This window comes from Podarcis raffonei, chromosome 3, assembly GCF_027172205.1.
Source record: "Podarcis raffonei isolate rPodRaf1 chromosome 3, rPodRaf1.pri, whole genome shotgun sequence".
In the NCBI taxonomy this organism is placed as follows: domain Eukaryota; kingdom Metazoa; phylum Chordata; class Lepidosauria; order Squamata; family Lacertidae; genus Podarcis; species Podarcis raffonei.
In genome coordinates, this window is record NC_070604.1 from 119,151,114 (window position 1) to 119,176,417 (window position 25,304).

General features: G+C 48.4%; 1 protein-coding gene across 1 annotated transcript in view; it reads left to right on the forward strand.

Annotated features, from left to right (window-relative positions):
- Positions 1-11,440: 11,440 nt before the first annotated feature.
- The window catches only part of XKR6 (XK related 6), a 164,118-nt gene continuing 150,254 nt past the window's right edge, over positions 11,441-25,304 (forward strand). Inside the window, exon 1 of the mRNA XM_053383742.1 lies at positions 11,441-12,258. Coding sequence (XP_053239717.1) covers positions 11,441-12,258 — 818 coding nt within the window. The remainder of the gene's footprint in view (positions 12,259-25,304) is intronic.

The window sequence follows — 25,304 nt, forward strand, 5'->3', positions numbered from 1 at the left end:
TGCTGCACACCCTTCTGCTTGGCTGGAATGTGTCCTTGCACTCAGATCACACCCTTCACTTCTCTAGATGGAGGTTCGAGAAGGGTGATTGTAGGAACTAGGCTACTTTACATTTGTTGTTGTTGTTGTTGTTTAGTCGTGTCTGACTCTCCGTGGCCCCCTGGACCAGAGCATGCCAGGCACTCCTGTCTTCCACTGCCTCCCACAGTTTGGTCAAACTCATGCTGGTAGCTTTGAGAACACTGTCCCACCATCTCGTCCTCTGTCGTCCCCTTCTCCTTGTGCCCTCCATCTTTCCCAACATCAGGGTCTTTTCCAGGGAGTCTTCTCTTCTCATGAAGTGGCCATAGTATTGGAGCCTCAGCTTCAGGATCTGTCCTTCCAATGAGCACCAAGGGCTGATTTCCTTCAGAATGGAGAGGTTTGATCTTCTTGCAGTCCATGGGACTCTTAAGAGTCTCCTCCAGCACCAGAATTCAAAAGCATCAATTCTTCGGCGATCAGCCTTCTTTATGGTCCAGCTCTCACTTCCATACATCACGACTGGGGAAACCATAGCTTTAACTATACGGACCTTTGTCGGCAAGGTGATGTTGCTCCACTGAATTTTACTTCTGGCCCCGCCCACCACTAGCATGCCCCACCCACCATGGAAGGAATGCAGCCCTCTAGCTGAAAAAGGGTTCCCCTTTCCTGGGGTGGCGTAAACAGGACTGAGACTTATACCTGCTCAAGATTCCTGGCACATTTTAATATGCCTTAGCTAACCCACTGCCATCGCTCGCTTGGGGTCTGGCCAGTTCAGGTGTGACCAGGGAACAATAGCTCCACTCCCTAGCAAACTGCTGAAACACAATAACTATTTCATAGTAGAACTAGCACCATCCTCTCCTTGCTTCGGCAGGCCCCGTGTGAGCAGTCATGGACAGCAGCTTCCATTGCTTAGTCACCCTTGAAGGGATGTCCCAAAGGATCTTCCCCCTATGCTTGTGAGAAGTTGAGCTAGGAGCTCCAAGGCTTCCCAGATCAATGGTTTGAAGCCTTCTCAGAGCTGAACGTGTGGTTGCCTTCTTGCCACAAAGCAGAATCCCCAGTGATTTGTGCAAAACAGCTGCATGGGAGCCCTAGGCTGAGCTCATAATTTGGGGTCATATGCATGCGCAGGGGGAAGAAAACCACTAGTGTTCAGAAACTCCTGTTCTGTTGGTGAATTTGAGGCTACAAAGGGATCCAGTTGTTTGGAAGTCTTATCTTTCCCCAATGCTCAGAGTTCTATTCCATAATAATAATAATAATAATAATAATAATAATAATAATAATAATTTATTATTTATACCCCACCCATCTGACAGGGTCTCCCCATCCACTCTGGATGGCTTCCAACCAAGTATCAAAAACAATATAGCATCAGACATTAAAAACTTCCCTAAACAGGGCCACCTTCAGGTGTCTTTTAAAAGTAAAATAGTTGTTTATTGTCTTGATATCTGCTGGGAGGGTGTTCCATAGGGCAGGTGCCACTGCCAAGAAGGCCCTCTGCCTGATTCTCTGTAACTTGGCTTCTCGCAGTGAGGGAACTGCCAGAAGGCCCTCGGCACTGGACCTCAGTGTCCGGGCTGGACGATGGGGGTGGAGACGCTCCTTCAGGTATACAGGACCGAGGCCGTTTGGGGCTTTAAAGGTCAGCACCAACACTTTGAATTGTGCTCAGAAACGTACTGGGAGCCAATGTAGGTCTTTCAAGACCAGTGTTATGTGGTCTCGGCGGTCGCTCCCAGTCACCAGTCTAGCTGTCACATTCTGGATTAGTTGTAGTTTCCAGGTCACCTTCAAAGGTAGCCCCACAGAGAGCACATTGCAGTAGTCCAAGTGGGAGATAACCAGTTGTGATAGATAGTCCTGATATCCCCCATTAAAAAGAAAAATCCTCCAGTATGTTAATAAACTACACTTGTATTTATTTCAGGGATGGGGAACCTGTGGCCATCTGGATGCTTTGGACTCCCATGAACCCCAGCGAATGTATCAAATGGTGGGGGTTGATGGGAGCCTTAGTCCAAGAACCACATCTGGAGGGCCAGAGGTTCTCTGCCTATGATCTATTTCATTGTGATCTATTTCATTGTGTCATAGGAAATATTGAAGTGCCCGAGTGATTGACTCACTACTAGCTTTCTGATGAGGGTTTCAGAAGTTGTTATGGCACATTCCCCATGAGCTAGAAACCTGGTATTTGGTATGCATGTAGCCAAAAACACCCTTAACCGTAGCACAATGCCTTCAAACAAGGGATTTCAAATATGTTTAAGACCCTTTCACAGCACCTGGGGATATGAAATTTGACACACACATGACCCAAGACACTGATGCCTCTGTTCTGATGTGACCTGCATATATTTCTCCCTTAAAATCAAAATACCTCCATACTAAATATGGTAGCAAAATAATGCTCATAACTGAATACAGTGGTACCTCGGGTTAAGTACTTAATTCGTTCTGGAGGTCTGTACTTAACCTGAAACTGTTCTTAACCTGAAGCACCACTTTAGCTAATGGGGCCTCCTGCTGCCGCCACGCCGCCGGAGCACAATTTCTGTTCTCATCCTGAAGCAAAGTTCTTAACCTGAAGCACTATTTCTGGGTTAGCGGAGTCTGTAACCTGAAGCGTATGTAACCCGAGGTACCACTGTATCTGCATCTTTAATTGTCAAAATTGATGTCTGTTATTTTAAACCTTTTAGCTTTTTATGGCATTTCTTGTACAGCCTTTATGTTTTATGGCTACTTTGAATTTTTTATGACAAAGCAGCATATAAATATTTTTATAAATAAAATAAAACTGAAGACTTCTCTCTCTCTACCTTTCTCCTAACACTCAAACTCACAGACATCCAATGAATGTTGGAAGGCATAAAAGTGTAAATGTGTTCCCAATTTCTTTGGTAACATTTTTTTTAAGCATCAGACCCAGTGTGTGAAGCTTTCCCTGGACAATTTTCTTTTTCCCAGGCTCAGCTCATTTTTGAGTGCTGTTCTGCTCATGGAGCTCTTTGCTTGTCAGTTGAATTTAGCAGCCTCATCCAACTTTCGGTGCATCTGAGATGCTTGCTACTTGCGGTGGCTGCTGCCCATTGGGACTGGTGGGGTGGAAAGCAGAGAGGCCAGTGGTAGGTAGAGCCAATGACATGCAGAGCCAACAAATTTCAGGTTTGTCTCCATCCTCCTCCCTGCTGAGTTTTACAAGGTGCTACATTGAGGCAAAGGGACGCGGGTGGTGCTGTGGGTTAAACCACAGAGCCTAGGGCTTGCCGATCAGAAGGTCGGCGGTTCGAATCCCCACGACGGGGTGAGCTCCCATTGCTCGGTCCCAGCTCCTGCCAACCTAGCAGTCTGAAAGCACGTCAAAGTGCAAGTAGGTAACTAGGTACTGCTCTGGCGGGAAGGTAAACGGCGTTTCCGTGCGCTGCTCTGGTTCGCCAGAAGCAGCTTAGTCATCCTGGCCACATGACCCGGAAGCTGTACGCCAGCTCCCTCAGCCAATAAAGTGAGATGAGCACCGCAACACCAGAGTCGGCCACGACTGGACCTAATGGTCAGGGGTCCCTTTACCTTTAAGGAAGAAACTGCCCCACCTTGACTAGATGGAAACAAGAAGGCAAGCGGGTGAGGGCTGGCTATGTGCAAATTAAGGTTGGTGGGGCAGTGCTGCATTTGCCTCAATGGACCAGCTTCCACTTCTTCCTACAGGTGCAGAAACGCAATCTTGCTTCTCTTTTGCATTGTACATGAAACAACAAAGCCTCCTGCAACGTTGACGTGAAGGACACTTTACCACTACAGCAATAAATGCAATGAGATTGAAATAATGCAATCAGATTCCTTTCCTTTATTGTGATATTGTCCCAGAATGATCTTTGGCAAGCTGGCAAAACATTTCTGTTTGACTTGTATATTGAGCAACCAGGAGTGGAAGCATTATCCTATTCAATGGAAAGATTGGCCACTTCTAAGAATTTCTGTTGTTGTTGTTTAGTTGTTTAGTCATGTCCGACTCTTCGTGACCCCACGGACCTGAGCACGCCAGGTACTCCTGTCTTCCACTGCCTCCCACAGTTGGGTCAAACTCATGCTGGTAGCTTTGAGAACACTGTCCAGCCATCTCATCCTCTGTCGTCCCCTTCTCCTTGTGCCCTCCATCTTTCCCAACATCAGGGTCTTTCCCAGGGAGTCTTCTCTTCTCATGAGGTGGCCAAAGGATTGGAGCCTCAGCTACAGGATCTGTCCTTCCAGTGAGCACTCAGGGCTGATTTCCTTCACAATGGAGAGGTTTGATCTTCTTGCAGTCCATGGGACTCTCAAGAGTCTCCTCCAGCACCAGAATTCCAAAGCATCAATTCTTCGGCGCTCAGCCTTCTTGATGGTCCAGCTCTCACTTCCATTCATCACTACTGGGAAAACCATAGCTTTAACTATATGGATCTTTGTTGGCAAGGTGATGTCTCTGCTTTTTAAGATGATGTCTAGCCACATTTATATCCTGCCCTTGAGGAGCCCAGAACTTATCCCTGTGGATGGGGAAGGGCAAAAGCCCAGTGGCAGAACACGTTCTTGGCATGTAGAAGTTTCAAACCCCAACATCTGTAGGGAAGTGGAGGAAAGAGGAGATATCACCAGTCAGGGTAGACCAAGGCCAGGCTCCCTCAGGGCTGATGCATCAGGAGCTGCTTTCTATTTTTCAAACGTTTATTTTGTGGTAGCCATGAGCTACATGTATACCAAATTTCAGCTTTGTACTTCATGTAGAGGTGCATTGATAATTTCAAGTGGGAAATACGTAAGAGCCGCAATACATTCATTTCACCAAGGCGTCACCCTACATTCAGCAATGTGTTTTCAGCACTATTGATTCAGCACCATGGACAGAGTACGGGATACCCATTCAGGACCATGGACAGCAACCACATGGGTTTGTATGTATGGTGGGAGAGAATTGTAAAGAACCAGCTGGGAGTGCGGCTCTTTTTCCTCTGCTGCTGTTTTCATTATTTTTTTTATTTGCAAATTTAACAAAGAAAGAAGGAAGAAAAGGTACAAAAATAAAAGTCAATAAAATAAAAAATAGTATCTATATAATACTAATAATAGCTTTATTTAAGCAAGCAAACAAACAAACTCTTCCCGGGCTTTTGCACCACTCAGAGCAACTTGGAAAAATATCATGCACACACATGTACAACCCAGACATAAAACAGCATAATATCAGAAATACGTTGGGCACATTTAAAAAAAAACAACATTTTAGAATGTGGGTCTACCACATAAAAATCATGGCAAGTATCCACTGATAATTTCTCCCCCTGCATCTTTGCCTAATCCCCTTTCTAAACCATTTAAGCTACTGGCCATCACCAAACATCTTGTTGCAGAAAATGTTGTAGATTAATATAGTATTATTCTATCTGTCCTGAATCTCCTGCGAATCAATCCCATTGGGTGAACCTAAGTTCGAGGGGGGAGGATCAATGAAAGAGGGGGAAAAGAGGGAAGAGGGAGTGAGATCTGCTTTCTGCCCACATTTTATAAATCTCTTATCAGTTGTTCGTTTTATTGTTGCCGTTACTATTAATTTATTTATTTATATCCTGCCCCTTTCCCCAGACCAGTACTCAAGGTGGCTCAAACAAACTGAAAGAACATGGATGAAATACAAAAAGCTATAAATATATAAGATCATCATTACAAAGTAATTAAACACTAATAGAATTAAGACAAGACAAAGAAGGCAGGTAATAAAAACAGCACAGCCCTATTAAAAGCCATTTCCTAACCCCCCCTCAAAAAAACAACAACAACCGTTCAGTTCCCAAAGGCCTGTTGGAATAAAAATGTCTTCAGCTGCCCGTGGAAAGACAGCAAGGAAGGAGCCAGGATAGCTTCTCTAGGAAGGGAGTTCCAAAGTCTAGGAGCTGCCACCAAGAAGGCCCTTTCCCATGTCTCTACCAAGTGTGCCTGTGAGGGTGGCGGACTGAGAGTAAGGCCTCCCCTGAAGATCTCAGAGTTGAGACAGTTCTATATGGGAGATACAGTCTTTCAGATAGCTTTTTATAGGGTTTTATAGGTCAAATCCCACCTCTCCTCCACACAAGATGATGTTTGTGGTTCTCCTCATCCCCATTTTTATCCTCACAACAACCCTGTGAGGTAAGTTAAGCTGAGGAACTGTGGCTGATCCCAAAATCACCTGGTGAGCTTCATGGTTGTGTGGGTGATTTGAACCCTGGTCTCCCAGGTACGAGTTGGACACACTAACCCATGGGTAGGCCTGGGGGCCAGATCCGGCCCATCACCTTCTAAATCCGGCCTGCAGATGGTCCGGGAATCAGCGTGTTTTTACATGAGTAGAATGTGTCCTTTTATTTAAAATGCATCTCTGGGTTATTTGTGGGGCATAGGAATTCATTCATTTTTTTTTCTTCAAAATGTAATCCTGCCCCCCACAAGGTCTGAGAGACAGTGGACTGGCCCCCTGCTGAAAAAGTTTGCTGACCCTTGCTCTAACCAGTGCACCAAATTGGTTCATATGTCCTTGCCTTCCCTAACTTGGGAGGGGAGATTGTTCTTGGTGACAAGCCTGTTTCTGCTAGCTAAAAAATCAGGCAGCTTCCACTCCAGCTGAACCTATTTCAGAAGATTTTCCGGATACAGACACCTCTGACCTGGCTGCACACGGTGAACTCATCAGAAAAAGCCTGCCCAGCCAATACCCAAATTATTTGCCTTGGTTCTGACTTCCATCCTCCAGAATGACAGCTGGAGCTATGGGAAGTTGAGTATTTCAAGAGCAGTCGGCTGCGTGGGAACTTCACACAACTTTTGAACTCTCCACGAACCATTTGTAAAAGGCCACTGTTCTTTTCAGTTTGGATACTACAGCTCTCAAGCACAGCCTCTGTGTTTGGCATTGTTCCCTCACTAGCCTTGACTTCAAATGTCTTTCGCCCCCCCCCCCCTTCATTCACTAGCATTGAATCTGAGTCAGAGCTTAAATGTGGAAAGACATCTAGTGAGAGATTTTGCTGGGAGAGGAGAAACTGATCTGTTAGATTGATGGGCAGCCGAAGACATGCCCTCTGGTTTTTTTCACCCACAATGAGGCAGGAGGGTAGGTTGCTAATTTTATTTTTATTAATTCATACACATGTACACCACCTGGTGCATCATATACACCACCTGGCCATCAAACACACTGGATGACCTTGGGCCAGTCACTGCCCCTTAAAAGGTAAAGGGACCCCTGACCATTAGGTCCAGTCATGGCCGACTCTGGGGTTGCGGCGCTCATCTCGCTTTATTGGCCGAGGGAGCTGGCATACAGCTTCCAGGTCATGTGACCAGCATGACTAAGCCGCTTCTGGCGAACCAGAGCAGCGCACGGAAACACCGTTAACCTTCCCACCAGAGCGGTACCTATTTATCTACTTGCACTTTGACATGCTTTTGAACTGCTAGGTTGGCAGGAGCAGGGACCGAGCAACAGGAGCTCACCCCGTTGTGGGGATTTGAACCGCCAACCTTCGGATCAGCAAGTCCAAGGCTCTGTGGTTTAACCCGCAGTGCCACCCAAGTCCCATCCACTGCCGCTTAGCCTAACCTAGAAGAAGAAGAAGAAGAAGAAGAAGAAGAAGAGGAAGAGGAAGAAGAAGAAGAATTTATTATTTGTACCCCACCCATCCAGTAGGGTTTCCCCAGCCCTACTCTGGGCGGCTTACAACAAAGACCAAAAATACACTAAAATGTCACACATTAAAAACTTCCCTGAACAGGGCTGCCTTCAGTTGTCTTCTGAATGTCAGGTAGTTGTTTATCTCTTCAACATCTGATGGGAGGGCATTCCACAGGGCGGGTGCCACTACCGAGAAGGCTCTCTGCCTGGTTCCCTGTAGCTTTGCTTCTCGTAGTGAGGGAACTGCCAGAAGGCCCTCGGCGCTGGACCTCAGCGTCCGGGCAGAACGCTGGGGGTGGAGACACTCCTTCAGGTATACTGGGCCGAGGCCCTACCTCACAGGGCTGTTGTGGAGATTAAATGAGAAGGGGGAGAACCACAGACACCACCTGGAGCTCCTTGGAGGAAAAGGTGGGTCATAAATGCAATAAATAATAGGGCTTAATCATAAAAGAATACCAGTGTGGTGCACATTGAGGAATACATGCAGTACAAAGGGGGGAAATACTAAATATGCTCACCCAGATTCAACAAGCAGAAGCTAGCACAAAGGTGCCTGCTAGCGCAAAGGGCTGCCCACCTCCCTGTGCAACCCCCACCACCACCCAAATTCACCCTGGATGTTCACCCTTGACCCTCAAGACAGTGAGGGAGAGAGGAGGGAGAATTGGTCCATTTTGCAAGCAGAAATGCTTACGTTGAAAGCACAACCAGAAGAGTGTGATGCTGAATTCCTTCCATAGGGTTGTATCCTGTGTTGGTCACACTCAGAGTAGACCCATTGACATGAAAGGGTACGACTTAGAATCATAGAATTGTAGAGTTGGAAGGGACCCTGTGGGATCATCTAGTCCAGGCACGGGCAAACTTGGCCCTCCAGTTGTTTTGGGACTACAACTCCCATCATTCCTAGCTAACAGGACCCGTGGTCAGGGATGATGGGAACTGTAGTCCCAAAACAGCTGGAGGGCCTAGTTTGGCCATGCTTGATCTAGTCCAACCCCCTGCAATGCAGGAATGTGCAGCTGTCCACATCAAACTTTCAACCCAGGCATTATCAGCACCACGCTCTAACCAACTGACCTATCCAGTCTGACTTAGGTCCATTAATTTCGACAAGGAGCTGAACAGCAATGCATATTACTTTGCGTACTTCCTTATGTGCAATGGGGCCCCCTCTTTGAATGGCACTGTGTATTATTTCACTTATTTCTAAATGTAAGCTTTCTGGGCCCTAGGCTCCTCCACCAAAGTTCTGTGCCTAGCTGTCAACTTTTCCCTTTTTTTAAAGGGAAATTCCCTTATTCCGGATAGGATTCCTCACAAGAAAAGGGAAAAGTTAACAGCTATGGTTCTGCGCTGAGGACGCCACAGGGATAGACAGCAGCCAGCAAACTAGCAGGCAGCGCAGGCCAGGCACTAAGGCAAGCAAAACTTCAGCACCACGGACAGCGATCAAGGGAAATAAATGCCCGTCAAAGGCTAGCGAGCCGCTCAAGGAATTCAGAAGCCTCTTGAGCTAAGAGATACTGTGAAGACATTGAGTCCAGCTCTCTGATCTTGAACTGGTCTGAGTCTCATGCTCTATGGACTGAGCAATATAAGAACATAGCAAGAGCATTAACGGATCAGGCCCAAACCCTGTCTGATCTATCTGAATAGATGGAGAGCAAAAAATGAGAGCTGTAGAAACTTTTAAGGTTCTATAGAGGGGTGTTTTTTTGGGGGGTGTAGGAATGTGGGGCTTCCAATTCAACAACCAGTGGGTTGGTCTGGTTGCTGTCATGAGAGGTGCAGTTAGCGGTGGGAGCAGAAAACCAATTTTGTTTTAGAGGAGTGGAATAATTTAAAAAGACGTGAATGCCTTTAAGTGGGTGTGCTTGGAACAGGAAGAACCAGAGACACTTATTCACTACTCCAAACCACTGGGATGTAAGCTAAAGTTAAGTTTACAAAAAAGTGGGCTGCTCTGGGTCAGAGTGAGACCTTTGGAGGCCCTGAAGACTGAGAAGATTTCAGTGCCCACCACAGATGTAAATAAAAATAAATAAGGAATCAAAAGGGGGGGAGGGGGGAAGAGTGTGGAATGTAAAGAAGACTAACAAAGTTATGATTTCCCCCAAAATGATTAAGGTTTTTTTTGTTCTGTTTTTAAATAACAGGAATCTGGAAAACAGGTATCTGCTTTATACGCAGTCAGAACCTTAGGTCCATCTACCCCAATAATGTCTACACTGACTGGTAGCAGCTCTCCAGAGTTTTCTCTTCTAGCCCTACCTGAAGATACCATTGGAGATTAAATTTGGGACCTTCTGCGTGCAAAACAGATTATATAATTTAGTACTGGGGATGTTCCAGAGCTAGGAGGAGGAGGGGGAAACAGAGGAGAAAGTGATCTAGCGCATTCTTTGCACCTGTGCTTTTGCAAAAGGTACCCAGATGAATAAAGTCAGTACAGGCTGCAGGACTAGGTGGGCCTTGGACCGGATCCAGCCCAATGGGGCTCTTGTGATGTTCTTAGGAAAGCTGACATGGAGGAACAGAACGGAAAGGAACCGTGCTATGATGGAGACCGGCTTTTCTGAAATAACTCAAGGGGGAGGATGGCGTGGGAAAAATCCGGTGTTCCTGCTTGCAGGGCATCTTTGGGGCTGTTGGCATAGCCGGGGGGTGTGCAGGAAGAAGACCCCCCCTTAAGCGCTTCGGAGTGGGGTCACATACTCATTCCAAAGGAGGAAACCTGGGGCGGGGGGGTCTCCTTAGAGAAGGCGCCTCTAGAGCAGGCCTTACGCTCGGCAGGTAGAGAGGCAGGCAGCCGGCGCAGGTTGCGCGCAGCCCGGAGGGCGCCCCTCGCCCCCTTGCGGAGGGCGCCCGGAAGCACACATCTTCACCCCCAGCCCTCCACCCGCACCGCGGGAGGCCTCTCCGGGCCAGGGGTGCGCCTAGCGCGGCGTCGCAGGGGCCGCCTCTCCCGGGATGGACGAGGCGAGGGGCGCAGAGGCGCGCGTGGCGGGGGCTGCAAAGCGGCCTGGCCGGGCGGGCCTGGGCGCACGCGGCCGGGGGGCTTCTTCTCGGCCGTGGCGGACGTGCCAGCCGGTGTGTCCGGTGGTCGCCTTCCTCCTCCTCCTCCTCGGCTGAGCGCCTGGCGGCTCTTCCCCGGCGCTGGCACTAGGGGTCCCCTAGCCAGCCTGCCTTGCCTGCCTGCCAGCCCCTTCCTGTGCGGCGGCGGCGGCGGTGGCGGCGGCTGCTGCTTGCGGGTCTGAGCAGAGGAGGAGGCGGCGAGCGCGAGCAGGCGGGCGGTGGGGAGGGGAGATGGGGGGCCCGGCCGGTCTGTAGCGCCTCCCTCCTCCTCCCCCGGAAGCGGAGGGGAAAGCAGGAGGAGGAGGGCGGCGGCGGAGGAGGCGGAGGAGGCGGCCGTGGGTGGCGGCGGTGGCGGCGGCGGGGAGGGCATCCCGAGCCCTGTGGCCGGAGGGGGCCCGGGAGGCGGGAGGGAGGGGCGGCAGGAAGGAAGCGGCGGGGAGGAGGAGGAGGAGGCGGAGGAGGAGGCCGGGGGAGGAGGAGGAGGAGGAGGGAGGGGAGGCAGGCGGCCGGGCAGGCGGCGGCGGCGGCGGAGGGAGCCGGGCTGCCGGCCCGGGCAGCAGCGGGGGAGCCCGGTGGCGGCGGCGGCGGTGGAGGAGGCGGCGGCGGCGGCGGCGGGGGGGCCCGGCGGCGGAGGTGATGGCGGCCAAGTCGGACGGCAGCGGCTTCTCGCAGCTGCACAACCTCGACGACCACCACTATCACCACCACCACCATCATCACCACCTGGCCGGGGGGGCCGCCGCCGCCGCCGCTGCCGCCGCCGCCGCCGCGGGCCAGGGGGGCTGCGGTGGTGGCGGAGGCGGCGGAGGCGGCGGCGGGAGCTCGGACGACGAGGCCGGCGGGAGCAGCTCCATGCACATCTGCCACTGCTGCAACACGTCGTCGTGCTATTGGGGCTGCCGGAGCGCCTGCCTGCGCAGCCTGCTGGGCCGGGGGCCCGGAGGAAGCGGGTCGGGGGCCGGAGCCACCGACCCGCTGGCGCCGGGGGCCGGAGGTGGCGGCGGAGGAAGCGGCGGCGGAGGCGGCGACGGGCCGTCGGCGGCGGGGCTGGCGGTGGAGCGGCCGTGGCTGGACTGCCTGTGGATCGTGCTCGCTCTGCTGGTGCTGGTGGGCGACGTGGGCACCGACCTCTGGCTCGCCCTCGACCACTACGGCCGCCGCGACTACCTGTGGTGCGGCCTGACGCTGGCCTTCGTGCTGCTGCCCTCCGTGCTGGTGCAGATCCTCAGCTTCCGATGGTTCGTGCAGGACTACACCGGAGGAGGCCTGGGCGCCGTGCAGGGCCTCACCAGCCGAGGGCCTCCCATGATGGGATCAGTCGGGGCCGGCCGCCGCGCCGGGCATCGCCACTACCACGGCGCCGGCGGCACGCCCGGAGCTCAGCGCCTCTGCAGGCTCTCGGTCTGGATTTGGCAGTCCGTCATTCACCTGCTGCAGATGGGACAAGTCTGGAGGTAAGCGGGCTGGCGGGGCGGGTGGGGGGCTCTCTGCAGGTGGGTGGTTAGGCTTCTGTCATATACCCCTCTCCCAAATATCTGTATGTACATGGAGGCAGGTTGGAGAAGGCCAGTCTCCGAACGGCAGGTGGAGGAAGGATGACCTCAAAGGGTTATTGGATGCACTCAGGTAAAGGTGTTCTATTCCCTCCCCCCATGAAGGCTTTTGAAGAAGGAAGCAAGATTCTCTCCCCCCCCCCCATTCCAAGAAGAGACAGGAGAGTGACCCTCACCACTTCTCAGAAGGGCATGAGGGACAGTGGTGGGGGAGGCAAGAGGAAGCCTCCCCCCGACTTTGCACATCTTTTGCCCCAGGAAAGGGTGACCCTCTCCTTCCTTTCTGCACCTGGAGGGGGAGGGAAAGGAGGAAGGCAGACAGGTGACAGGTGGAGCAAGGTGATTTCCCTGCAGAACTGTTTGGATGAGCTTATTCCTAGAGAGAAGGAAAACCCAGGCCGGGTGGGGGGAGAGAGAGGTGTAACCCCCCCTCCTCCTGTCCCTACATGCATCTACTGGAGTCATGGGAGAGACTGGGGTCGAATGCCCCCCCTTCCTGAAACACAGGTAGGGAAAGGTGATTGCATCTTCTGATTCAAGAGGTTCTGGAGCAATGGGAAGCCAGCCTCCAGAATTTGGGCCAGAGATAGGGTGAGCTAGTCTTAGCATTCACTATGGTAAAGGATACAGACTTAACCCTCCTTAGGAATATTTCCTGTATGCACTATGAGGAAATAGGATACCAGAATAAACAGATAACAGGTTAGAGTGGACATGTATCTGGAGCCCTCTCCCCTCCCCCACCCCCTTTTTTTGCAAAGGAAGCACACATTGGGTGTAGCAGGAAAAGGGGGTGCTTTCAATGCACACCTAGTCAATACCTATTCCCAAACTTAATCCCCATCACCCACCCCAAAAAAGCAGCAAGACTCACCTCCCAGATTGCGCTAGTGCAGTTGGGATATTTGAAGAAGGAATTGCACACTGCTATATAAGTTTCACGGATATTGGGGTGAGGAGGGATTTCCCCCCTCTTCCAAAGACTGAGTTCACCCCATAAGAGAGGGTATAGTTGCCCTTGGATACTGGCACAGAGGAGAGGAGATATTCTGGGGCAATTGGCAGGCTCAAGGGCATCTCCACAAAGCGGGTCACCTGAAGAAGACATCTGGCCAAGTGTCTTTAGATCTAGAGAGAAAGGGTGTTCTGCACAGCTTCTAAAACAAAATATCGTTTTGTACAGGTGGACATAGGGAGGACTGCCCCACAAACCTAATTGTGGGACGGGGAATTTGGCATTCTCCAATGCTTGGAAATGGAGAGGGTATGAAGTCAAAGGATAGGAAGGCCAGCCGCTGGTCCTCTACACTACTGCTGTACTACAATTCCCATCATCCCCTGGACCATTGGTAGAAGGGGCTGATGGGGGTTGGAGTCCAACAGCAGCTGCAAGGCCTGAGAGCCTCGTCACCTTGTGTGGAATGACATGCCTTAAAGCCACCATAGCAGAGAGGTGAAAGACATTCCACCCTAGATGCCTCCTGGGATGACAGAACTTTTGTAAGCATTTCCTGGGAGGGGCCTTTTTTGGACCCTGGTCATACCTTGAACCCAAACATGCATTTATGGAGCCTATTCTCTCTCTGTGTGTAAGAAGATTCATATGGCGCCAATGCTCCTGTTGTGGTGAACTGCAGGTCAGGCTGCAACCTAGTTGTAGGTCCTGACCCACCAGTTGAGGACCTGGGAGAAGTGGGAGGGGAGCATCTTCTCCCTTCAGCCCTCCTCCATTTGGAAGGCACCAAGGTTGTAACCCAACAACACTCTCCCTTGTCCCCCATTGGACATAGGGGGCTCTACCCTTGAATAAGGAGCAGCTGTGGGGTGCAAAAGGGAAAGCACCTTACCCCGTATTTTTCTGGGGCTAGAAGACTGAATTTGCTTATGGCGTCTCTGTGTTGCAGAGAATATTTAAATGCATTTGTACCAAAGAGAGAGAGAGCCGTCGGAGAGTCCTCCAGGATGGGCTTTAATGATTTGAGATGTCCAGATAAATTCTCTGCACATGCAAGTGTGAGCAGAAAGTAGGGCAACAGAGAGATGGCTCCCTCCTTAAGACATGCACATAGTGGAGAGATGGCGGCATCTTTAAGGGTGTGCGTGTGGAATTCAGAGTTGTAGCCACCAAAGGGTGGTTTACCTCCCAAATGCAACACTATATATAGGCCCAAAAGGGCTCTCTCTCTCTCTCTTTACCTGCTATGCACAGAGCAATGAGGGCCTTTAGGGCCAACTCTTCAAGAGAAGACCCAAACAGCAATATTCCAGAGAAAGTACTGATGCCCCAGTCTGAACACCTGCACCTCGCATCTCACACTGGAGGGTGGCCACGGGTTTCCCCTGTAGGACAGTGCTCACGTGTGGATTGACGTGAGGATTTGTGAATGTGGAGCTAGACTCCCTCCTCCCCTCCCTGTCCTTACACCTCCCTCCTCCCCAAATTCCACCCACATGGTTTGGCTACGTGAAACCCGGAGTAACAGAGGAGGACAGTCGATACCACTGCCGGACAGAGGGGGAGCTCTAGGGTAGGGTTGGGTTCGGTTTTTGAGAGAGGAACTATGGGGAAAGATGCAGAGGGTGTCCTGGAGAGACCTTTGCTAAGATGGGAAACCTTTGCAGGGAGAAGATGGAGAAGGAATTGCGGGGGGGGGGCTGCAACGAAGGCCTTTTCCAGTGCACCCACCCAGGCTTGCCCACCACCTAACCGTTTCCTGCAAATGTGGTCGTCATGCGTCTTTATGTGCACACGCCGAATCCTCGGGGGTTTTGCAAATTGAAATTAAAAGAGGGTGGTCGTAGCAAGATGCCAAAGTGAATGCTCTTTTCGTCTCAAGTTTTTTTGCAGAGATCTGAGAGCGCACGAGGCGTTCTGGAGAGACTCTGGGCTTACGTAATCTGAATCAGAGAGGGTAGAATAAAGTTTGGAAGATGAAATGGTTTAGGAAGCCCCTTGCCTTAGAGATGCGCCTATGTGCGTACGTGGATGCCTTGCTCATCCACATGTGCGCATGAAATTAGCAAGTGGAACAAACTGAGCTCTCTTCCTTGCAATCATTTTATGTGTGTGTGTGTATATGATAAAGATGTAGTCAAAAATATAAATAAACAGGAGGAGGTTAGGAGGAGGAGGAAATGAAATGGAGGGTTAACCGATGTGTTCCTTTAATGACTGCCTTAAATATATATTTATATATATTGGTGGTGAAATAAGGATGGTGGAGGGCTAGATTGTAACAATTTGAATTGGTTGAAGTGGGGAGGGGAGCGGGGAGATGGTTGATGGCCAGCGATGGTTTGATGCTCAGTGATGTTCAGATTAATTGGAAGGGCTAAGCCAGCCCCGGCAGAATTCTCTGGATTGGCTTTGAACCGATTTAAGATGGAGGCAGCCTCTTTGAGAGGGTGGGGAGAAGCCAGGTTGGTGCTGGTGTGTGTGTGTGTGGGGAAACATCCAAGGGGGGGGGGAATGGAAACTACACAGCAAAGATCGTTCGGAGAGGGGCAATGAAGGAAAGAAGGCAACCGCTTGTGTGTGTGTGTGTGTGTGTGTGTGGCTTGTATGAAATTGCAACCCTGGGAAAAACACAACGGTGAAAACATGCATCACAGCAGCATAGATTTCCTTGCTTTCCCGAAATGTCATTCGCACCTCTTCTTGCAGAGGAGATCCCTTTTGCATGGCCTTATTTTTTCCATGCTAGCGTGTTTAGGGGAAAGCAAGAGGGTTCTCCCCCCCCTACACACAAACCTTCCCCAAGAGATTTCTGCTTTGCTTGTGGCACGAGAAAAATGGACATGTGCCAAGTTCATTTCTCCTCCTGCGGTGTACCCAAGCACCAACCACATGCACCAGTCCTCAGTAGCCGCTGGAGTAGAACACGTGTCTGGCATGTTGTGGGTCTCATTTTGGGGGCAACTGTGTGAGTGCTTGGTGGTGTGTAAGGACAGGGCTGATCCAGATTCCACCTTCTTTCCCCACCCACCATTCCCAAAATCCTGTGCCACGTTGGAACAAATGGTGCTGGTGAGATTCTGGGGTCCGATAGCACCCCAGCTGGATTCAATACATGGGACCACGCATTGCCTACTATGCGCTATTGCGCCGATCTCAGAGGCTCTGAATATTCGTCGCAACCAAGTCGAACACTTGGTTTTCCTCCAAACTTTGCTACCTGGAACGAGGGATGCGGGTTAAAACTGGCATACGTTGGCTCTTTCGCTATGGATTAGCAGAGAAGGCTCTGTTTGGAATCCCGGACAGCCGTCATATCCGTTGAACAAATGCGTAGAGGTAACCGTCGTCAGCCTTTCGTGGTTGTCATTTTGTATATTCTTAATTTTTTTTTTAATGCCTCCTCGCTGGCTGTTATGACCGTCATTTGAATTACTCCTGGATGCCGCGGTGTGGCTAATCCGTACAGACACTGTTTAAAACTGCCTTTGCCAGCGGCAAAAATCTTTGCATATTGGACTGGTGAAATGTTTGCATTTGGAGGGGTTTGCTGGGGGAGAGAGAGCGGGGACTGACTCAGTCATTGCAAACGAATCAGTATCAAGCTTGCTTACCTTTCATGGTGATTGAGGAGAAGGGAGAGGGACGCTCGCTCACTGGTGTGGCACTTCCTTCACATGCAGAAGGTCCTCGGTTCAGTTTCCAGCCATGGCTGGAAATGTCCCCCTGCCTAAAGCCTCGGAGGAAAGCTGCCAGTCCGTGCTGGCAGTATTGATCTTGAAAGACATAGGCTGACTCAGTTCAAGGGAGCTTTGTATGCTCTTACATTTGCAAACTCAAGCGCATGCATGCTTATCTATAATCCTTGTGTAGGGATGGATCTACAAACAGCGCATGGGTTCCTTTGTAGAGACGTTGATGTTATAAATATATGAACTGAATTGCCTAACATGCTCTATAGAGGCATTGACCCTATTGTGAAAATCATTGTGCGGTAGTAGAACTTTTTCCTGGTGTTCGGAGCTGATGTGGTTGCAAGTTTAAGGTTGCTTTCACAGAAAGATCTAGGGATCTCTCACTGTGAATAGGGCATTTTGGGGAGGCGGGTTATTTATTCATTTACTTACTTATTTATTTATTGCAGGGGAACAAGTTTATACAAATGAAAAGGTCTGGGTGGGTGTGAGACAGGAACCCAGTTTGTACATCACTGTAAACTATGGGTAATAGTTTACTGGTCAATGCAAAAATCTGTGCCCGGGTGTCGAAATTGGGTGCTTATGGTTTGTTTCACTCCAACAAGTCACATTCCCCGGTTCAGACATAAAGCTAATCAAGGGAATGTGGTCTGTTCTCCCCCAATGTGGTAGAAGTGAAAAGCAAAGAGTCCAGTACATGAGTATGCACGGTAAACTATGGTTTGCCATGACACGTGAATGATGCCAGCATCTGAAATGTCATCAAGGAAAGTCTCGGAAGACTTAAATATTGCCATAGCTGCAAGCAGAGCTTTTTTTCTCTCTCTGGAGGAACTCAAAGGTACGCACTATCAGAACCTTTTTTTTGTTGTGTGGCACTTTTGTTGTGTGGCAGTAAGTGTGGCGCTTACTGTAATAAATTCATGGTGAGTACTGGCACCTATCTTTCTAGGAAAAAAGCACTGACTGCAAGAATGTTAGTAGCTGCAAGTTGGCGCGCGCTTATAATTCCTACCATACAAGAACAACTCAGTCAAACATGGTACATTGCAACGATGTCCTAAATTAACAGAAATTGTACGATTGGGGGAGACGGGAAAAGGAACAGTTTGAAAAACCCTATACACCTTTCGCTACATTTATGCAACAAAAGTTTAAAATTCATTGATAGGATGCCTTCTCACTGCGAAAATTTGTTGTGATTTATTTCTTGTTGCATTTTTATCCCACCTTTTGTCCAAGGAACTCAAGGTGACGTGCACAGTTCTCTTCCTCCCCATTTTTATCTTCACAAGATCCCTGTGAGGTAGGCTAGGCTGAGAGACCATCACCCAGTGAGCTTCATGGCTGAGCAGTGATTTGAACTCAGGTCTCTTAGTTCCTAGTCCAGCACTCAAACCTCTACAGCAAACTGGAATGTTGTAATATTTAGGAGGTGATATACAGAGACTGGTGGTTAATGAGAGCAATAAATAATGATGTTGTGTATTAAATATTATTATAGTGTGTGTGTGTGTGTGTGTGTGTGTATACATACTATATATATAGTATATACTATATTATATATATTATATATAATACTATAAATATTATTATAGTATATATACTATAGTATAGTATATTATTATAGTATATAGTATATAAGATTAGGTTTCGTTATGTATTATATGCTATATATTAGTATCATAGGGTATGTTGTATGGTTGGTAAATTTAATTTTAAAAGATTGCCGTATGGAAACTTATATTTGATTGAGCAAAGTTATATCATGTGGCTGGTTAGTCACACTGTTATTCCGCATGTAAGCTGCAGTTGAGATTCCCTCTTCCCTTTCCACCTTTTTTTAAAAAGCGAAAGACCAAAGTTTCCCAAATGTTTTAAGATTCTTGAAGACGAAACTCCCCCCACCCCCAATATGGCTGAAAAATTGTACTTGGTTGCATTTCATAGAATCATAGAATCATAGAGTTGGAAGAGACCACAAGGGCCATCGAGTCCAACCCCCTGCCAAGCAGGAAACACCATCAGAGCACTCCTGACATATGGTTGTCAAGCCTCTGCTTAAAGACCTCCAAAGAAGGAGACTCCACCACACTCCTTGGCACCAAATTCCACTGTCGAACTGCTCTTACTGTCAGAAAGTTCTTCCTAATGTTTAGGTGGAATCTTCTTTCCTGCAGTTTGGATCCATTGCTCCGTGTCCGCTTCTCTGGAGCAGCAGAAAACAACCTTTCTCCCTCCTCTATGTGACATCCTTTTATATATTTGAACATGGCTATCATATCACCCCTTAACCTCCTCTTCTCCTTTTGAGAAGCATTTGAGAAACTCCTGCGTGGAAGGGAATGTGGAGAGGGTCAGAGCCTTCATAAAACATCTCCAGCTGACTGTGAAAACTGGAGATCGTTAAATGAAGGCTTGGCCACACCCAAGCGACATTTGCCAATAGGAATAAGGGGTACAGTGCAGAATGATAACACGTCATGGGCACTCCTGAGATAGATAAAGGTAAAGGTAAGGTAAAGGACACCTTGGATAGTTAAGTCAAGTCAAAGGTGACTATGGGGTTGCGGCGCTCAACTCGCTTTCAGGCCAAGGGAGCTGGTGTTTGTCCACAGACAGTCATGTGGCCAGCATGACTAAACCACTTCTGGTGCAATGGAACATCATGACAGAAACCAGAGCTCACAGAAACACCTTCCTGCCGCAGCAGTACCTATTTATCTACTTGCACTGGTGTGCTTTCCAACTGCTAGGTTGCAGGAGCTGGGACCGAGCAACGGGAGTTCACCCTTCGCGGGGATTTGAACCACCGACCTTTTGATTGGCAAGCCCAAGAGGCTCAGTGGTTTAGACCACAGCGCCACTGCAAGCTTGGCTGGCTTCTATGGTGGCCAAGACTTTGGAACTCCCTCCCTAAGACTGGCTTCCTCTTTGTCACCCTTCCACTGGCAGGTGAAGACTTTCTTGTTCCAACAGGCTATTGGGAATATATTGCTTTTAATGAAAGAGCTGGAACCATGTGGCTTTTACTGTAATTATTTGTTTGGTTTTAATACGGTGTGTAGTTTTAACTCTATCAGTGTTTAATTGTGATTTTAAATTGTTCTTTCCTGTGTTTTTAGCTGTTCTCTTTTTTATCTCTAAACTGCCTTTGGGGGGAGAAAGACAGGGTATAAATTGTGGGCATCATTCTGTCTTGAGGTACAATGGAATGAGCCTCCAGGGGCAAAGTCAAGCCATTGTGTTAGCAACATTGACGTGACCTCACCTGGGCAGGATGTATGGAGGTCCTGGGCTACCCAGATGACAAGACCACCCTCTCGACCTTGCTGATGTGGTTCAAAGGAAAGGAGAGCAAGACGTTTGGCACCAGCTTGGCTGCAGGAGTTGCTGGAAGGAGGTGTGCAATTGCCATCCAAACGTTTTGGGGACTCCGGATTTGTGTAGCGTTTATTCGGTAGTTTTCTCTTCTCCTGACAATATCCCACAAAGGAGCGGAGGTTGAGGAGCTGAGTTTCCCTTCTCCTAGGTGGGCTACCTTCCCAGGTAGACGCACCTCATTTGCTGCAGGTGTATAATTATATACAGTGGTACCTTGGTTCTCAAACTTAATCCGTTCCAGAAGTCCGTTCCAAAACCAAAGTGTTCCAAAACCAAGGCGTGCTTTCCCATAGAAAGTAATGCAAAACGAATTAATCCGTTCCAGACTTTTAAAAACAACCCCTAAAACAGCAATTTAACATGAATCTTACTATATAACGAGACCACTGATCCATAGAATAAAAGCAATAATCAATGTACTATGCTATAAAATAAATAAGACAGTATTGTAGATGATAAAAATTTAAATTATTTTTTTTTCTTACCTGCACTGAGGATAGTCATTGTTTGGATGGGGGGCTTTTATCCATTTCCGCAGTCACATAATCAACCAGTAGCTGAACTGGGTTTCACACAGTCACAAAAACAAATGAACCGAAAAAGCCTCAAAAACAAAAACGCAAAATAAATAGCAAAAACAAAAGCGCCAAACTTAATCCGTTCCCGAAGTCCATTTGACTTCCGAAAAGTTTGAAAACCAAGGCACAGCTTCTGGTTGGTGCAGGCACCCAGGATACAAAAGCCGACAGCCGCGTCGGATGTTTGGCTTCTGAAAAACGTTCGAAAACTGGAACACTTACTTCCGGGTTTTCGGTGTTTGGGAACCAAGGCGTTTGAGAACCAAGGTACCACTATACTGCAATTGTCGTTGTCATTGTCATCACGCATTTATGTCCTCTCTATCCAGGCAAGCAAGAGCGCTTAGCATGGTTCAAGGACACTTCCCAGCCAGGAATTCCCAGCGTCAAACAAGTCCGATGAGGGATGTGGCTTGGGGAGACTTCTGAGGGCCAGATAAAGATGTCTGGAGGGCCATGTTCAGTCCCTGGGACTGAGTTCCCTCCTACTGTATTATAGAGGGCAAAAGTAAAGGGTCGCCATGAGCAGATGGCCGCCTCCCCAGATTTCCGCTGCTGGCCCCAAATGCCTTCCTTTGCTCAGAGAAAGGGAATACGTTGTCCTGTATCAGCTGCCCCAAAGTGGCACGCGGGTTCTTCGTTTCTCCAGCGGGTCCACCTTTTGTTTAAGCCGTGGCCGCAAGTAGGTTAGTGGGTCATAATTTGCTCTGTCCTGAAAAACATAAGAAGTTTAGCTTGCAGCGAAGGCTGTATAATTTAATCCCCCTTCAGTCGGCAGCAGATTGCGGCGTGGTGCGTCCAGAACGATGCGAATTCCCAGCTGCCCTTCTGGTGGATGGTCGCCGGAGGGAATCCCGCTCAGTTTACGTTGGAAGGTGGTGTGGTTCTAGTGTTGGCAAACGCTCATGGGATCGAGTCCGACCCCAGGATGAAATCAAGGTCACAAAACCTGTAGGGTGGCAATCCTCCTGCTTGTGTGTACAAAGGACGACAATGCCATCTTTGCTGCTTCAAAGCTGAACATTGGGATGGATAATCATCTTTAAATGGCAGTAGTAATAATAATAATAATAATAATAATAATTTATTATTTATACCCCGCCCATCTGGCTGGGTTTCCCCAGCCACTCTTGGCAGCTTCCAACAGAATATTAAAATACAAAACCTATTAAACATTAAAAGCTTCCCTAAACAGGGCTGCCTTCAGATGTCTTCTAAAAGTCTGGTAGTTGTTTTTCTTTTTGACATCTGGTGGGAGGGTGTTCCACAGGGTGGGTGCCACCACCGAGAAGACCCTCTGCCTGGTTCCCTGTCACCTCACTTCTCACAGGGAGGGAACTGCCAGAAAGCCCTCAGAGCTGGACCTCAGTGTCCTGGCTGAACGATGGGGGTGGAGAGGCTCCTTCAGATATACTAGACCGAGGCCGTTTAGGGCTTGAAAGGTCAGCATCAACACTTTGAATTGTGCTCAGAAACGTACTGGGAGCCAATGTAGGTCTTTCAAGACCGGTGTTATATGGTCTCGGTGGCCACTCCCAGTCACCAGTCTAGCTGCTGCATTCTGGATTAGTTGTAGTTTCCGGGTCACCTTCAAAGGTAGCCCCACATAGAGTGCATTGCAGTAGTCCAAGTGGGAGATAACCAGAGCATGCACCACTCTGGCGAGACAGGCAGGTAGGGTCTCAGCCTGCGTACCAGATGGAGCTGATAAACAGCTGCACTGGACACAGAATTGACCTGCACCTCCATGGACAGTGCAGAATGACTCCCAGGCTGCGCACCTGGTCCTTCAGAGGCACACTTACCCCATTCAGGACCAGGGAGTCCTCCACACCCGCCCGCCTCTTGTCCCCCCAAAACAGTACTTCTGTCTTGTCAGGATTCAACCTCAATCTGTTAGCCGCCATCCATCCATAGCTAAACTGTGGAACTCGCTTCTGAAGGAGGCAGTGAGGGCCACCTGCCTGTCTTGGACAAATTCATGGAGGAGAGGCCTACCAATGGTTGCTATCCACAATGGCTGTGCTGTGTCTCCGTAGTTGGACAGAGTAATTCTTATGAATAGCAGTTGTTGGAAACCAGAGGAGGGGAGAGGGCTCTTGTGCTTGGATCCTGCTTATGGCTGTACCATAGGCATCTGGTTGAGTGTTGGTCTAGTTGACCATTGGCCTGGTCCCTCAGTCTCTGCCTTTGCTTTTTGAATGATGACTCAGAACAGCAATTCGCTAGTACCTCTTCACACAATGCGTCTTCAGTTTGTGAGATTTGCTGCCATGCCATATAGTTTTGGCTGCTGGTTTAGAAGGCCGTTAGCCACGATGCCTCTGAGGAACCTCCACATCCAAGAGTAGTCTATCTCTGAATATCAGTTGATGGGGGACAAACAGGTGGGGATTGTTATTCATGCTTTGGGCTTCCCCAAGGCATCCACCTGTCACTTTGGAAAGCCAGGTGGGTCAGCTTTTGCCAACCTGATGCCCCCCACATGTTGGCGGGACCTGATGGGACTTGTAGTCCAGAAAATCTGGAGGGTTATTGGCCAAGGTTGGAGCTGTTGTATTCTTCCTATATTCTGCTGCTCAGCTGTAGAGAATTGTCTCCCGACACATTTGTTCTCAGTTTCTCCTAGGTTTCAAATAATTAACACAGAGGCGTTCAGGCAGGTGAGGTTGTAAACATTTTTGCGGGCCATTACATTTGCAGGCTCCTTTGCAAGTCAAACGTTACCAGTTTACTTCCTGATCCAAAAAGATTCAGGATATGGGGGGAGGTGCACAGACGTATTAATACTTGTTTGCTTATAAAAAAAAACTTACTCAGCGTGATTTACGAGGATAATAAAAGCAAAGAATGAAAAAATAAATAAAGCAGGATTATGCTCCTCTATAAAGTGTCTTATTCTTCTTTTTCTTTGGCAATCACTTGTAGCCAAGATTGTCTTCCATGAATACGGTCTTAACAGCGAGTCCGTAAGTGACTGTGGAGGCCAATTCTGGATCCACACGTCCTTCCACAGTGGGGACATTGGTTTTGGGGCGGGAGTTGATCACGGTGAGGGTTTGCCAAGCGTACCTTCCTCTTAGCACATTTCTCCCTTTTGTCCTGAGTTTGAGCATCTTCAAAGTCCATGACACTTTTGGTAAAGGCTGTTCTCCAACTGGAGTGCTCGCAGGCCAATGTTTCCCAGTTGTTGGTGTTTATACTACATTTTTTAAAAAAATCGCCTTGAGAGAGTCTTTAAACCTCTTTTGTTGACCACCAGCATTACGCTTTCCATTTTTAAGTTCAGAATAGAGTAGTTGCTTTGGGAGATGATCATCAGGCAACCGCACAACATGACCAGTCCAACAAAGTTGATGTTGAAGAATCATTGCTTCAACACTGGTGATATTTGCTTCTTCTACTACACTGGCGTTAGTTTGCCTGTCTTCCCAAGTGATGTGTAAAAATTTTCAGAGACACCATTGATGGAATCTTTCAAAGAGTTGGAGATGGCATTTATAAGTGGTCCATGTTTCACAAGCATACAGTAAGGTTGGTAGTAGCATAAAGTGTACTGCTGATCCAAGCTATAAATGAGACAACAAAGCTGCCTCAAGTTAATCCCAGGCAATGGAATGTATGAACTTTGGAACTCCCTGCCTGTTGACATCAGACAGGCATCTTTGCAGTAGCTCCTGCTTAAAACATTTTTGCTTACGCAAACCTGTCCACAGATTTTAGCCACCTTTTAATACAATTTTAATACTTTTTTAAACAGCCCCTGGATAATTTTAATGTTTTATTTTAAATTGTTTAAAAATTGCAATCATGTGGTAGATACATTTTGTTAAATAAAATAAAGAAATATTTGGAGAAAAGTGCTCTCTCAGCAGCCTTGAACCATTAAAGTTTATAACCCGCACCATGAATTGGGCCTGAAAATATATGCAGATGTATGCAGATATATGCAGATATTTGCAGCTTGGGGGGTTCATAGCCACTCACCCTTGGCAATAATAATAATAATAATAATAATAATAATAATAAAATAATAATATTATTTATACCCCACCCATCTGGCTGGATTCCCCAGTTGAACTACAGAATTCTGAGCAAGTTGAAGTTTCTGAGTCATCTCCAAGAGCAGCCCCACACAGCCTACATTGCAGCAGCCCAGAGGGGAGATGATAATTTCCTGTATGGCCATTTCTTTTTGGTTGGTAAGGAACAGGAAAAGTCTGACACAAATAGGAAGGTCAGAAGGATAAGGGTAGAGAATCAAGGGGGGTAAATAAGGGTGTGTGTGTGTGTAAAAAAAAAAGAACTTTGTGAAACCACAAATGTTTTGGA